Source organism: Propithecus coquereli, unplaced genomic scaffold (assembly GCF_000956105.1).
Source record: "Propithecus coquereli isolate 6110/MARCELLA unplaced genomic scaffold, Pcoq_1.0 Scaffold20, whole genome shotgun sequence".
Lineage (NCBI taxonomy): Eukaryota > Metazoa > Chordata > Mammalia > Primates > Indriidae > Propithecus > Propithecus coquereli.
Window position 1 is genome coordinate 1,010,416 of NW_012144967.1, and position 16,309 is coordinate 1,026,724.

Here is a 16,309-nt window from a genome sequence, read left to right on the forward strand (position 1 = left end):
GGCCCAGATCTTGAGCATTTTTTCATATGTTTCTTGGCCATTTGTCTATCTTCTTTTGAAAACTGTTCATGTCTTTTGCCCACTTTTTAATGGGATTGTTTATTTTTGCTCAATGTTTTTGAGATACATCTAGGTTGTGTATATCAGTACTTCATTTTTTATCATTGCTGTATAGTATTATGTGTCTTGGTGATTGCCTCTTTGCAGTGAATCTCCCAGGTGTTCATTGAGCTTCTATGTACCTACATGTTTAAATCTCTAGTAAGATGAAGGGAGTTTGAGTTTTCCTCAATTATTCCCTCAAATAAGTTTTCTAGCTCTTGCGTGTTTTCTTCTTCACCTTCAGGGATGACTGTGAGTCTTATATTTGGCTGTTTTACATAATCCCTTATTTGTTATAGGCTTTGTTCATTCCTCTTCTCTGTTCTTTGTTTTTGACTGACTGATACTGATTTAATTTGAAAGCGTTGTCTTCAAGCTCTGAGATGCATTCTTCTGCCTGGTTTCTTCTTAAAACTTTCCACTGTGTTTTATATTTCCTTAAATGAATTTTTCATTTCCAGAAGTTCTATTTGTTTTTTTTAAATATGTTGATCTCTTTGGTGAATTTTTCATTCATTTCCTGAATTGTTTTCCTGGTTTCTTTGAGTTGATTTTCCATTTTCTCTTGGATTTCATTGAGCTTCCTTACAGTCCATATTTGGAAGTCTTTATCTGTCATTTCAATATTTTCATTTTGATTGGTATCCTTTGCTAGAGAGCTGGTGTTTCCTTTTGGGGGTGTCCTTTCACTCTGATTTTTCATACTTCTGGAGTTCTTTTGCTGATTCCTTCTCATCTGTGGCAGCTGTCACTTCTTTTTTTTTTTAGATTTTCTTTTGTTTAAATGGGGCTTCCCACCACCACCTACTTGTAACGGAGTGTCTGTTGCATATGTTGGGTAAGAACTTCTGGCATTCCTTGTGGGTGCTTTGATGGGGGTCTAGGTTCTGGATGGATGCCTTGGTTATAGATATCCTTAGTGTGGTGGTTTTCTCAGTTGCTGGTTGTTTGTAGGCTGTAGCAGTGGTGAGCTATGTGTGTGGGCAGATTCTCTGTCTCTCTTTGATGAGGGAGGATGGAGGTCTTTGAAATCTTTTCTCTTTCCCCAGCCCTGTGGTCTTCTGAACAGTCTGAGTTGTATTGGCATGCCCAGTTTCAAGTTTCCATTTTTTAATTGGCATGGCAGAATAGAAACATCTCACTCATCTTTGTAAGTTCTTTGCTACATTGTAGCACTGTTTTAGTTCTGAGCCTTCAGGACTGCATTTTGTGTGTGCCTGGATTTTGTTTATGTGTGTGATAGAGATCGCTCTTATGCGGGGCAGTAAGGACATTTTTGCACATCCAAATTACACTCAGTTTTTAATTTTAGTTCTCAAAGTCATCTGTGCAATGGAAATCCCTTACATTCTTATCATTGCCTTCAGTTATTGAATGTGTTAGGTGGCCAGGACTACTGTCTGTGTGAAAGAGAAATGTACACAGGCAGTGTAAACGCATTCTCATTGACACATGAAGATGAAGGGCTTAACATGAATTGTGTCTGTTTACACTTACATGGAAAATTCTGCTATAACAAACTCTGAAGTATCAGTAGTGTTTGTTATCATAACATTGTCTTTTTTCTCCTCACCTCCTGATCTCTGATTTTTGGGTTAGTTGTAGTCTACTGCAGGATGAGACCTAAAGAAACCCATGCTGCCTCTTCCCTGAGCACAAGGAGAGTGTGCTCAGACCTTGAAGGGCAATGGTCAGGGGCTGCAGATTCGGCAGGCATGGGAGGATCATGTGGTACTAGGGAGCTTCTATCTCCACCCCGTTTTTCTTCTGCCTTGCTCTGTTTTAGGTATAGTTTCTGTGGGCTTCTCGGGAGTTTTCTGGTAGAGTGAAGGTCAACTTAAGAAACACAGGTGCATAGGCTTTCCCTGCACCACGCTGCAGTGTCAGTGGGTGAGAGGGCAATAACAGATGAGGGGGTTACAGCAGTGGTCCCCAACCTTGTTGGCACCAGGGACTGGTTTCATGGAAGACAATTTTTCCACGGGACGGGGGAGGGAGAATGGTTTCGGGGTGATCCAAGAGCATTACGTTTGTTGCGTAGTCAAACCTTTCTGCTAATGATAATCTGTATTTGCAGCTGTTCCTCCACACGCATCACCATCTCAGCTCCACCTCAGATCATCAGGCATTAGATTCTCATAAGGAGTGTGCAACCTAGATCCCTCCCATGTGCAGTTTATGTAGGGTTTGAGCTCCTACGAGAATCTAATGCTTCTGCTGATCTGACAGGAGGCGGAGCTCAGGCGGTGATGTGAGAGATGGGGAGCGGCTGTAAGTACAGATGAAGCTTTGCTCACTTGCCCACCGCTCACCTCCTGCTGTGCAGCCCAGTTCCTAACAGGCCATGGACTGGTATTGGTCTGCATCCCGGGGGTTGGGGACCACAGGGTTACAGGATTATTTCCAAGAGCAGTGGGTCTCACAGAGTGGTGCCTAGACCAGCAGTATCAGCAACACCCGGGCACGTATTGAAACACATCCGGTCCCACCACTTTGTGTTTTAACAAGCCCTTCGAGTGGTTCTGATGCATGTTGAGGATTTTGAGCAGTGTCTACTACATGCAAAGTGAGGTTGACCTCCTAAGCACTTGTCTCAGTCCGCTTTCTAGCACCTTCTGTTGCTCTTGTTCTTTTCCCTGCCACACATGCTGCAGCCCTGCTTCTCCCTAACTACAGCCAGTCCAGTCCGCTCCTGTTGCCTCCCAGGTGTGTGTTCCTTTCCCTGCCTGGAGCAACCTGCCCCTTCCCTTCCTGGCAAGACCCTGCTTGTCTTTGAGGTCATGTTTGGGGATCCTCTCCTTTGAGAAGCCTTCCTGATATCCCCACAGATAAGGAGTGTCGGTCTCCATCTTTGTATTCCAGAGTCCTGCCCATTGCGCTATTAAAACTTTTGTTTCATCGAATTTGCTATTTGCTGAAGAGGAGATTGCCCTCTACTTATTGTGCAAAATTCAGTTACACATTAATCTTTTTCTAACCTCTTAAATCATTTTGACTTTCAGAGTGACAGTGTCTAGGGAGGGTTTTTGTTGTACTAAGTTATTGGTTATAAAGAATTCATTTTAAGCGAAGTAAAGAACTATTATAGTGCACTGGTGGCTGAGACAAAAATTAGACTTCTTATTATAAACCCAAAAGTTTTGTTGAGTTGAATTTTGCCATCAGAACTAGAGATGATGGTTGGGTTCACTAATGTTTTTTTACCTTTGTTATTTGCCTATAGACCTGTAGTAAAAGTATGCTAATTATGCTTCCCAGTCTTTTATTTCCAGCTATAAGCTAAGACTATCCCATGTTTTTAAAGAAGAGTCGATCAGAGTTGAAAACATTTTAATTAAATGAATAACTACTTATGATGTTCTTTAATGGAATTATTGACAGAAGACAGAAGGATAGTGAACAATTTTGCTAATCCTTCCCCTTTTGTTGTATATTAGTAATATTTAGACTGGAGCAACAGAATGGATGTTTTCATTAATGTTTAATTTATTTAGTAACATTGGCTAAAACTTATTACTGTTCCCAGTAACATAAAAGCACTTACCTGATTCTGATGATGGCTTCTGTAGTGTAGGTAGTAACAGCCCATTTTGCAAGTGAGGAAAATGAAGGTTAGTGACTGCCTGAGGGCATGAGCTGGTAAAGGCACCTGAGGACTCCTGGCAGTCACCCCGCTTTTCTTTTTCTAGGGCCCTAAGGTTGTGTCTAACGTAGACCGTATAATAAACATGTGATTACATTTCTTGTACAGCTCTTCCAGCTACAATACTTAGATATACAACTTGGGGGGATTTTCTCAGCTGAAGGCTTTTCATTGGCCCTTCTCATATTAGCAGTTAGTTCTTAGGTATTTATTTTTGAAATGTGTGTAGTTTATATATGCCATTCACTGAAGTTGTTAGCACAGAAATTCTGCCTCTCGATGTTATAAAAAATACCCAGGAATTTTTTGGGAACGGTGTTTATTTCAACTGAAAGGCTTTATTTAAAATGATATCTTTGGGGAAGTGAAGTCTACCCCAAGTACCAGGCCACCCCCAACCCCCGAGTCTCCTTCCATCCCTCCCTCCCAGCCCAGCTCACCTGTGCATTGGCAGGCAGGCCTCCATCTGTTTTGGTTCTGCTGCTGCTGTTCACGGGCTTGGGGACTGCTGCCGAGGCCCACTGTCCTCACCTTCCAGCTGTGTCCTTTCTCCCTGCCCCCTGCTTGCCTTCCTTTCCATAAGCTTCTATCACTCTTTACATGCTATGCCAACCTGGGACCTTACGTTCTGAAAGTTTGTTGTTTTTTGGGGTTTTTTTTTTGGATCATGCCGCTCTCTGTTGCTTTGAAAAGGGAGAAATGGTATTTTGCAATTTCATTTTAATCATCAATGTGTCGTTGCAAAGGGTGTGCCTCTCTCCTTCCTGCACTATGTTGCATATTTATTCCCTCAAAGCATGAATTATTTCATAGCACAAATGAAACATGTTGTCTTCTCTTTCCTGTTTGTGGCTTGTGCCTTTTGAGCACTGCTATCGTTCGTGGTCCAGCTTAGTTTTCTTTTTTTTCTGTTTCTATCACAAAACATCCTAAAGACCAACAGTGTCAGTCACAGAATCCAAAACAGCTGGTTCTAGGGTCCTGCCTCACACTTTGTGGCTTGGGCTTGTTTTCTTTTCCGGAGTAAGTGGGTAGTTTCTTCCTACTTTTTTTTTCCCCTTCTATAAATGGGGGAAAAAGTGTCAAGTATGGAGACTGCTCTTTCATTTAAAGGAGCTGCCGGTTCCAACTCTGTAGTGTGGCTTCTGTTAATTTGAGTGGTCAGCGGGGCTGTGGAGGGGAGCCAGGTTGCAGGGTGAAGCAGATTCTTCCTCTGTCTGCACGTCGATTGCAGTGTGAAAGGTCAGCATGCTTCAGTTGTGTGTCTTCATGTTCTTTCACTAGGTACTGAATTTTTGTGATCTGTTGGAAATGATAAACTGATGCCTAACACTTTATATAGGTTGAGCATGCTAATCTGAAATCCAAAAGGCTCTAAAATTCAAAGTGCTCCAAAATCTGAAACTCTTTGAGCACCAACGTGACCCACCACAAGTGGAAAATTCCACACCTGACTTCATGCGACAGGTTGCAGTCAATACACAGGTATGCAACATACAGTTCATTCAACGTCTCCAAGGAAGAACGACCCTCCCACCTTACTTCAGCTACAATACATAGCTTTTCGTCGAATGCCCAGATTCCCCCATGTAAGCACACCCACAAAGGGTAACAAAATGGTTCAACATATACAAACTTAGTTTTATGAACAAAATTACTAAAAATATAAAATTACAGACTCCTATGTGTATAAAGTGTGTATGAAACCTAAGTGAATTTCGTGTTTAGACTTGGGTCCCATTCCCAAGGTACCTACATACGTATATGCAAATATTCCAAAATCTGAAAAAATCTGAAAAGCTTCTGATCCCAACTATTTTGAATAAGGGGTATGCAACCTGTAATGTGATCAGCACATATAGAATGCAATAATAGACTGAATTCAAGTACTCCTCTGTCAAAACTTCTCTTTATTATTTAAGAGAAAACCAATATGCTTAATTTATAATAGTATAGAAGGAATAAGAATTTTTAGGATGGGCATAGGAAAAAAGAAATAGTATCCCCTCAAACCCCAAAAAGATGAAGTACTTCGTGACATTGAGTCATTGACCTGAAGCTGGGCGAAGATTAAATAGAGGAAAGAGAGGCAGGGGAGGGAGGGAGGAGTTGAGGGCACAGTTGGGGGAGCTGTTGAAGCCAAGGTGTTTGGGCAAATCTCTGAGGAGGTGACATTTCAATTGAGGCCCACCTGGTGAGAGGATGAGGCAACCAGGTAGAGGAGAAGATGCACTCTAGGTGACAGGGTGTGAGGAGGGAAGGAGCTTGGCATGGTGCAGTTTGGTGGCTCCTGTAGAGTCCTGTTGGCTGGTGCTAGCTCAGGATGGACTGGGGAAGGCTGGACAAGACGGTGGCACAGACCCGAGTTGGAGTAGTGGAGACACGTGGATGTGGTGACATCCATTCATTCTAATTGTGTTACATGGTGTGTCTACTCTGCACCAAGGCACTGGGGTTATAATTGTCGACTAAATAGAAAATAACTCCCTGTCCTCCCAGAGCTTGTGTTGTGTTGGGAGGGGTAGAGTGGGCAGAGAGTGGCACGCCTCGGGAGGGAGGCGCGTGGGGTCGTAGAGGAACAGTGAGCCACACAGGGAGGAATGAGGTTGACGTGATTGTGGGAAGAGCAGCCAAGATTCCCGTAGGCTTGGAAGCTGGAGCCCGGAGGACTCATTGCTGGACTGGCTCTGTGCAGTGTGAGGGGAGAGAAGAATCAGGAGTGACTCTTTGATTTTGGACATGTGCAGTTCAGGGAGTGGGAATATTATTGACCAAGATCTGGAAGCTTGGAAGGTGGATTTTGTGGGGGAAGGAAATGAGTTATTAGATACCTCAGTGGCAACGTGGAGTAGGCAGGTGGATATTGTACTCTAGAGCTCAGAAGAGTCTGGGCCAGCGGCATGCATTCGGGAATCATCCAGAGTATGGGTGGCACAGCAAGCCACTTGCCTGGAGGAGATGGCAGAGGAGGGCCACCAACATTTAGATACTGAGCTCAGGTAGAAGGGGGAGTGGTCAGTGGGAATCAGGGAAGCCTGGAGGAGGAGGCAGTGCCGATGACTCTGGAGAGGGATCAGGTACCATGAGGACAGGGAACTGTCACTGGCTTTGACAGCGTTGTTGCGGGCTTTGCTGAGAGTGATTTACTGAAATCACGGGGACAGAAGCTCTGTCAGAGTGGATTGAAGGTAACCAGGAGGTTAGGCTGCTGAGTGCTGTGACTATTGATGAACCTCGCGTCAAGTTTTGCTATGCAGGGGCTGGTGTCTTGTGTATGTGACCTTGTCTGAGTGACTTGACTTCTCCAAATCTGTTTTCTCACCTTCAGAATGGTGATGATGTTACCTGGTGGGAAATATTGTTGCGAGCATCACAGGAGATGAAACAAAATGACGGGTCACAGTCTTCCGGCACAGCCTCTTCCTGGCACGTCCAGGTTTGCCGAGTGCTGGTTTCTTCCATTCTCTGTGCTGGGGGTGTCATTTTCTCATCATTAGAACAAACGAATTGGAGCAAATGAAGCTTCACATTTTAGGTTTGCAGGCTTTGCCCACCGCTCAGCACTTGGGTCCCTCCTTTTCTCCTTCCCATCATTGTCTCTGCCCGGCTTCCTTCTATGGCTGTAATGCCCAGTGGGGACTTCTCTCTCGTCAACTCCACTTACTCTGTCCTGTACTAGGCCACCAGATTAATCCTCCAGAAGGCCTCACCTGGGCTGCTCTCCCTGTCAGGAGCCCTGAGAAGGGACCTCAGAGATGAAAGTTCTCCTTCCTTTTTGACCAAACTCATTTCCTCTGCTCTTCTCTGCATCCCTGTCAGAGCTGCTGTCACTTGGATATATCTTGTTCTGCCTTGTCCCTGGCCTTTGGCATGTTACACCCAGTTTTAAGTCCCACCCTCCCTTCAGGAGCCTGTGTGTGTGCAGAGCTTCCCTCCAATGCCACCTCTTGTCTGTCCTGCCTAGTTCAGTTCACATGTAGCGTGGACTTGCTGTGTGCACACCACTGACTGCATCCTGCCTTGAGTGACGGGTGTTTATCACAGGTCTTTGCTCCTGGCCTTCACCACAAGGCTCACACATGTTGGGTGCTTCCCAAATTAATGAATGACATCAATCGGAAAACTCCACTCAACCTGAGAAGCTTTAATAGTAGGTTGGGGGATTATTAAATCCTAAGAAAGGACCATAGTCAAGGTTTTTTGTGTTTTTTTTGGTGGAGGGGTGTCTAGAATTTTAAAAAAATAACAGTCTTCCAGTATTGAGGCCATTTCATCAAAAGCCTTTAAAATTGGCAAATACATTGGCCTAGCAATTCCTCTTCTAGGGATTTATCCTAAGGAAATAGTCTTGGATATCTAAGAATGTTCACTAGCGTGTTGTTTATAATGTGCAAAACAGGACATAACCTAAATGTCCGACAATAGTGGATTGGTTAAAAAAAAAAAAAGAAAGAACTCATGGTGCATAGTCATACTCTCGAATTACTGTCGCCTTCTTAAAATGATGTAGAAGGAAGGACATGTATTGACTTGGTAAAATGTTCATGTTAAGTGAAGAAAGTGTGTTTACAAATATCTGATTTCATTTGCTTTTATATAAATAAAATAGGAGGGATAATTGGTATATGTTTATCTTTGGATGTTGAGATCATTGATTTTTACTGTCTTTTTGCTATTACTAACCTTTCTATAGGAAGCATGCTTTCTTGATTAAGGAAACTATTAAAGTTGGAATTGTATGCTGCTTTTATTCATTAAAAAAAATCACGTTTTTTAATTTTTCTGTTAGGTTAGCCTTTACGTCACGTTAATGCCGTATTGGATAGAATGCTAAGGCCACATGGCCGATGTCAAATGGTAGCTGGAAATATGGCAGCATGATTCTTTGAATCCCCACTTGCCAGGTTGCAGTGACTGTTCTCCAGTGTAGACGTCATGGCCTGGTGTCCCTCAGGCTGGATGCAGTAGCAAATTGTTGATACTTGGCTGCTGAGCTTTTGTTCAGGCATTGGCAGTTGGCGCTCTGCAGAAGGAACCGGGGGAGTATGCAGTCATAGTTAGGCTGGCCTTGGTGGCCGCCTTAACTTTGTGTGTGCACCTGTGTGTCCCTAGGCTCTAAGCTTTAGTGGGCACGTTTTTGGGGATGGCCTCTCCCATGGTCGGTGAGCGTGTTGCACAGGGTCTGGGCCAGTATAGGCACTTCCTGAATGACAGCTAACTGGTCGTTGGCTACCCAGATAGTCAACCTTAGGTTAGCCTGCAGTGAAGAATTGAGCCTTATTTCTTTAATCATATAGGTTTCCTGAAATCTGACCATATTATTGGTTGGAAAATAGTTTTAAAAATTATTTCCTTTTAACTGAGACCCCCTCTTGTCTCCCTTCAGTCTGTGGGCCGGGCATCGACATCCGCAACGACTATCAACAGCTGAAGCGGCTGGAGAACTGCACGGTGATCGAGGGCTACCTCCACATCCTCCTCATCTCCAAGGCAGAGGATTACCGCAGCTACCGCTTCCCCAAGCTCACGGTCATCACCGAATACTTGCTGCTGTTCCGAGTGGCCGGCCTCGAGAGCCTCGGAGACCTCTTCCCAAACCTCACGGTCATCCGTGGCTGGAAACTCTTCTACAACTACGCCCTGGTCATCTTTGAGATGACGAATCTCAAAGATATTGGGCTTTACAACCTGAGGAACATCACTCGGGGGGCCATCAGGATTGAGAAAAATGCGGACCTCTGTTACCTCTCCACTGTGGACTGGTCCCTGATCCTGGATGCGGTGTCCAATAACTACATTGTGGGGAACAAGCCCCCGAAGGAGTGCGGGGACCTGTGTCCCGGGACCATGGAGGAGAAGCCGTTGTGCGAGAAGACCACCATCAACAACGAGTACAACTACCGCTGCTGGACCACAAATCACTGCCAGAAAAGTAAGAAAGACGCAGACTGCTGCTTTCTCTCTGTTTCTCTCTTTTGTCTCCTCCTCCTCCTCCTCCCTGACTTCCTCCTCTTCTAAATGCACGTGTTCCACAAGGAAGGGTGCAGTGGTGTTGCATTTAGGAAACGGCACGCCTGCTGTGCGGAAGTGGTTCCTAGCGGGGGTCTTGGTTGGCTTTCTTTTGCATCTGGGACTCTTGGAATGCAGGACTGTGGCATGGCTGGAGGCCGTCGTGGCTGCTGTCAAGACTGTTCAAATCACATATTAGAAATAATCCACCACACTTCCGGGCTAGAAACTTGCTGACCTTCAGCGTTGAATTCCTGATGGGAAAGGTGCCCTGGTGTGCTTGGAAGTCCCTGAGCCCCTGGCAGCTGGGGGCTGCTTATGTGTCAACTTTTTCATCCTTTGGGTGAAGGGATATTTTTTGGTTTGGCTGGACTTCCTTAGCATGGATGTACTTGCAATAAGGTTAAATAAAGGAAAAGTAAAGAGCTACTTCATGTCCTGTGAAAGGGGTCCTTGGTTCTTAGCGACAATGCTATAATGTTCAGGTGTCCTGGTTTGTGGTGGAGCCACCTAGCCAAGGTGGGAGACCTCTGTGCTGGTTTCTAGGAGTCCCAGGTGCAGGCTGTACTTGCCGGTAGCTGTGTAGTGGGGTGCATTTTTAAACCTCTGGGCTTCTGTTTCCTTTCTTTTATACCTGTGTACAGAGTAGTGGTGATCATCTTATGAAATCACTTAGTGAATACACTTAGTATTGTAAAGTGTTCTATACTCTGGGGGTCGGGTGGTGGTATTTGGAAGCTTCTTGTTTATTTATCTGCAATACCCTTATGTTCCCTTGAGAATAACTAAGCTTTTGCCTTAATGTGATCAATACCTAGAGAGCCAGGTTGTTTGGTACTAAAATTTGACTTTGGGCCTTTGCCTTGTTACATTCAGCTATGTTTAGGTATATCAGCCAGTAGGGTTCCCCTCGCTGGGTGGAAGTCAATATGTTAGCTATAAATAGCTGTTATTTGACGTTGGCCCAGTTAAAGACCCAAGGAGCCCACGTACTTTAGCTAGTCATAAAGAGCCAAGAAATTCCAAATTGTTAGGCTTGCGTAAACCATGAAATGTGTAAAATAAACAAATAAAAGGCCAGACCCCACAGGTAGCCTTGTTTTAGTTCCTCTTCAGCCAGACCGAGGCAGGGAAAAGGATATGTGTTCTCTGACCCATCACACAGACTCATGCTCTGTATCGTTTGATCAGTGTGTATGTGAACGTTTGATTAGTAAGGGCAACGGTCCCACTGGCTGCAGCCACTACCTTGTAGAGCTGAGAACAGAATCAGCCCACTTGAAGGATCACTGTTGGCTGGAGTTGGAGGAAGGTACTATGCTGAAGTCATTTCTGTGATTAATTAAAACTGTGCCCAATTGTTAGATTACTCACTCATTTGGGAAAACAAAAAAATATATTTTTAAGTAGCCTTGACATTTTAAAATTTTATCTTAAAAGTAAAAGGTGTCATCAAGGGAGGCAGCGTGGGGTTATGGAGAGATGTTCCCAAGTGACCTTGGATGAGCCAGCCCCTCTGGGCGTAATTGGGCACCTTTAGACAGGAGGATCGCTTGAGACCAGGAGTCCGAGATCAGCCTAACAACATATTTTTATCTCTACAAAAAAAAAAAAAAAACTAGCCAGGTGTGGTGGTACTCACCTATCGTCCTAGCTATTCTGGAGGCTGAAGCGAGAGCATTGCTTGAGCCCAAGAATACAAGGTGGCAGCAAGCTATAATTGCACAACTGCACTTTAGCTTAGGCGACAGAGCGAGACCCCATCTCTAAAAAAGTCATTAGGTAGGCACTTGTTCTGTGATTTGGTAGATACATATTTACTTTGGTCTCACTTGGGTTTTCTGGGCTATTTCTGACCAGTTGCTTGTTGAAGAAGCCTGGGGTGGGAGTGAGGGCAGAGTTCTGGGTTCAAGTCTAAGATTGGTGACAGGAAATGAGCAGGTAATTTACATTGCCTGGGCCTCAGTTTCTTCATCTGCAAAATGGGATAGATCTTGCCTTCCTCGTAGGGTTTTTGGAAGATTAAAATGAGAAAGTGGAAGAACAGCATGAAGATGTAGTGATGGTTAGAAATTGAGCTCTGCTGGTGGCGGGCCTGTTGGCTGGTTGCCAGCTTTCCCAAGGCCATGCCTGCAACCTTCTCCTTGGCCAGTTCTCTCAGTTCTGCTGATGTTTTTTGTGATTTCACAATGGAGTACTTATTTAAAATTGATAACCGCATTCAGGGAAATTGTCTCTCCTTCACCTTATCCTGAAAACTCAGGCATGGGCATGTTTCTTGGAGGTTTTCTAGTTGAATCAGAACTCTCTTTTGTCTGCATAGATTCCCTTTAGACCTGCACTGTCTAATGTGGTAGCCACTAGCCACATGTAGCTTATTGAGTGCTTGAACCGTGGCCTGTCTAAATTGAGACCTGCCTTAAGTATAAAATACACACTGGATTTCAAAGGCATAGTATGGGGAAAATCCTGTAAACTATTTCATTAATAATTTTTAAATTAAATTAAATTTTATTTTATCTTTGATACAGGTTCTTGCTCTGTTGCCCAGGCTGGAGTGTAGTGGTGCAATCACAGCTTGCTATACTCTTGAACTCCTAGGCTTTGAGGGATCCTCCTGCCTCAGCCTCCTGAGTAGCTGTGACTACAGGCATGAGCCACCACACCCAGCTAATTTTTTATTTATTTATTTATTTATTTTAGAGATGGGCTCTTGCTGTGTTGTCCAGGCTGGTCTTGAACTCCTGGCCTCAAGAAATCCTCCCACCTCAGCCTCCCCAAATTTTGGGATTACAGGCGTGAGCCACTGCACCTAACCTCATTAATAATTTTTATATTGATTACATGTTGAAATTATAATATCTGGATATATTAGATTTAAGTAAAAATGTATTCTTAAAATTAATTTCACCTGTTTGTTTTACTTCTTGATGTGGCTACTAGAAAATTTGAAAGTAGAGATGTGGCTCACATTCTGTTTATGTTGGTGAGCACTGCTTTAGAACATTTGAGGCTGAGAGTTCCTTCCTTATCATGTCTCTGACCGACCTGCCACTGCAGTGTTAGTAACCCTGCACCCCGTCAGCCAGAACCCTTAGGAATCATTCGAGGAGCCAGGTGAAGGGCATTGAGTCCGGACAGAATGTGTCTAGCTCGCGTTCAGCATAAGCGTTAAGAAGGCCATTTGAAAAGATTAAATGCAGAAGAATCCCATTCAGTCATTCTTCCGTTGGCTGCCGGTAGAAGGAAGGAGAACATCTGGAGAGAAACGCCCAGTCGCGAGTGTGTGTGAAATTGTTGCGCATACTTAATTGTGTAGTGCCAAAGCTTTAAACTCCTTTCATATCATGACTGCAGTGGCTGGCAGTGTAGCAGACAGCCCCACTGAGGAGGCGACCACTCTGTGGGTTCTCTGTACCCTTCCGTATTTCCCTGTTCTCTAACAATTTGAAGGGGAGATTTTATGCAGGCTTGAGTTATTCCTAAAAAGTGATTGACCCTTAAATAATCTTGTATGGCTTTTCCCTTTCAGCGAGAATGTAACTGTTTGGTGCCCCCTGACATTTGGCGTGATCGATTCCTCCTCCCTTGTCTTTCCATACCACCCTCTTCTGATTCTCCTCCTGCACCTAGAGCTGCTGCTTTTTTGCTTCCCCTCCCTGGATCTGGTCTTTCATAGTTGGTTGTCTCCTGTCTTAGTCTGTTCAGGCTGCTGTAACAAAATACCACAAATGGGGTGGCTTATAAACGATAGAAATTTATTGCTTATAGTTCCGAGGCCTGGAAGTCCAGGATCAAGGCCCTGGCAGATTCAGTGTCTGGCGAGGGCCCGTTCTCTGGTTCGTGAAGGGCGCCTTTTTGCTGTGTCTTCATGTGTCAGAGGGGATGGGAAGTCTCTCTCTGGCCTCTTCTGTAAGGGCACTAATCCCATTTGTGAGGCCTCCATCTTCATGACCTCCTCACCTTCTGAAGGCCCCACCTCCTCATACCGTCACATTGGACACCAGGTTTCAACATACGAATTTTGGAGAGACATAAAATTCAGACCATAGCATAGCCCCTGGGCCTCTTTTCACTTTCCTTGTTCTCATCTTTTCCACTGGTATTAAACTTTCAAATATCCTCTCCAGCCCAGACCTCTTTTTGAGCTCTAGGCCTGTGTCTCCATTCATACCCAGATGACCGTGGGCATTTCTGTGCTGTATCTAATGATCTTTCCTGTCTCCTGACTTTTGGCCTGTTGTTTTTTCTGTATACCCTCTCTGGTGGGCAGCACTCTTGTTCTTTTGGCTCTCATGTCAAAAACATGGGTGTCCTTTGGACACTTCCATCTCCAGTTGGACAGCAGACTCTTTCCAGCCCAAATGTTGGCTTCAATCTGCCATCCTGTGCTCTCCCTCTGCCCATGCAGTGGCAAAGCCTCTCCCCTGCTCTGTGCCCTGGGGCCCTACTCAGCACCAGTGAACTTCCCAGTACACACTTTGGGCCGATGTGCTCCCCTACCTGAGATCCTGGAGTAGGTCCCTGTAGGATAGGCACGTGGCACACCATGAAGCTCCTTGGTGGTCTACCACCCACTTTAAGACACAACACCGTAGGCTGCTGCAGCTCACCTGGCTGAATTCCAGCCTGCCTTTTCCTGTGGAGGACTTCAGGGCCCTGCAGACTTTGCTAGGCGTGTCTCCCAGCACCTGGCAAGGCACTTTTTGTACCACTGTATAAAATTCTGGGCGTATCATCCTGGGTCTGCTGTCACCCCAGGGGCAAGCACTGCACTTACCTTGTGAAGGATTTAATGTCAGGAAGATACATTTTCCTCTCAACCAGAGAGTAATATATAATGGTAGTCCTCAGCAATCCCAAAGTGCTAAATTTATGAAATGCAGACATTTCCTGAGTCTTTGTCGTGGTCATTGCTACCAAGGAGCACTGTCCCTGAAACCATCTCCAGCTCTTAGTGGTAGAGAGGATCCATCAAGAATGGTAGCTCTCTTCTCTCCTGCCATTGTCAGAATGAGTCAATGCCAAAGATGATGAAGTATGAAAATCATCGGGAAGGTCGAAGCTTGGCCTGCAGAGCCATTCATTAGTTTGTAAGGCAGTTTTGCTGAAGGCCAACCACGCACTGTGAGGGCAGAGGTGAATCCTAAGTGCCTGTGGTTTTCTTACTTCCTGGTGAATTTGCCTAAGTGGTGCCGTTGTTTGCTTGCCACAGAGGCTTTCTGTAATTTGATTTCAGGTGTAGCCTCCCCCCAACCCCCCAAAAAAACCAAACGAACAAACAAAAAAACACCAAAAACCAAAACCTAAGACCTTACTGCTAAACTAAGTCTCCAAGTACTTTTTAACCCGTCAGGATGAACAGCTTGTGGTCTACTCAGATCACCCTGATTGCATGTGAGAAGGCCTGATTTTTGCCAGGAAATCCACGAAGGCATTGAGCCTGGCTGGGTTGGAAGCTGGCTTAGCTGGCCAGGCAGCATTAATTAAAAGGGCATTGACTAGGAGCAGCAGTCCTGGAGTTTGTTGCATTTCTTACTGCCTTCAAAATGAGAAACCAGGAAAATAGCAGATTGGAGCCTTTGAGCGAGAAGGCAGTAAATGACTCCTTTTATTGACAAAAGGAAAACATTTTACTGCCATCTCACTCGTGGGATCAGGGACTTCAAATGAAAGTGGGTGTTATAAAAAGACAATTCTACGTTTTCCCCCCCTACAGGTTCTTGTGTTCTTGTTTTTCAAACACTCCTCACAAGGGCAGTGTTGGCTTGTGGAGGAGAATTGCTCCCCTTCCCACATTTTCTTATAGTTGGTACGTCTGGCCTGCCAGGTTAAGGTGGAGGACTTGTTTAAGAATTTGTAAATCATCTGCCTGCTGGATTGGAGCTGGAGAGACAGTTTCTCTGTAATGAGGCTCCACTCACGTGTTGTAGTATTTCATTTTAACTTTTTTTTTTTTTTTTTAAACTTAAGCCGCCTGTGAAGAGCTGGGATGTTTCTGTTAAATGCTGTGTGGTCTGCTCCCAGGCCGTTGGAGACCGTGATATGGGCCTTGGGAGAGGCCTGTGGGCCCTGGAGGAGAAGGCAGCTGGTGGAGTGGGTCCAGCTTTGTATTGTTGGTAGGAGCTTGTCTCCATTGCCCTGGAAGGCCCCTGCTCTGATCAGCTGCTCCCAGAGTGGGGGCGATCTTTATTTAGAAGGGGGTCACATGCCCCCAGGCCTCATGGCTATGCCTTTTATAGTCAGACCTGGAGATCACATTCTGTTCTGCCTGAATGTCGACCCTTGTTACCCAGCCGGCGAAGTGGTTTGTGTCTGTGCTTTTTGGGGACGTCTTAATTAGCCCACCCCATCTCTCAGGGCATGTGCCTTGTTCTTTGTTCTAATTGTCACCTAATTAGATGTCACTATCCTGGGCCCCCTTCAGAAGTTAGTTTTTTTTTTTTTTTGAGACAGAGTCTCACTCTTTTTGCCCAGGCTAGAGTGAGTGCCGTGGCGTCAGCCTAGCTCACAGCAACCTCAAACTCCTGGGCTCAAGAAATCCTTCTGCCTCAG

General features: G+C 45.0%; 1 protein-coding gene across 1 annotated transcript in view; it reads left to right on the forward strand.

Annotated features, from left to right (window-relative positions):
* Positions 1-16,309, forward strand: part of IGF1R (insulin-like growth factor 1 receptor) — a 300,950-nt gene that overhangs the window by 45,982 nt on the left and 238,659 nt on the right. The window contains exon 2 of the mRNA XM_012643784.1: positions 9,132-9,677. Within this exon, the coding sequence (XP_012499238.1) occupies positions 9,132-9,677 (546 nt within the window). The remainder of the gene's footprint in view (positions 1-9,131; positions 9,678-16,309) is intronic.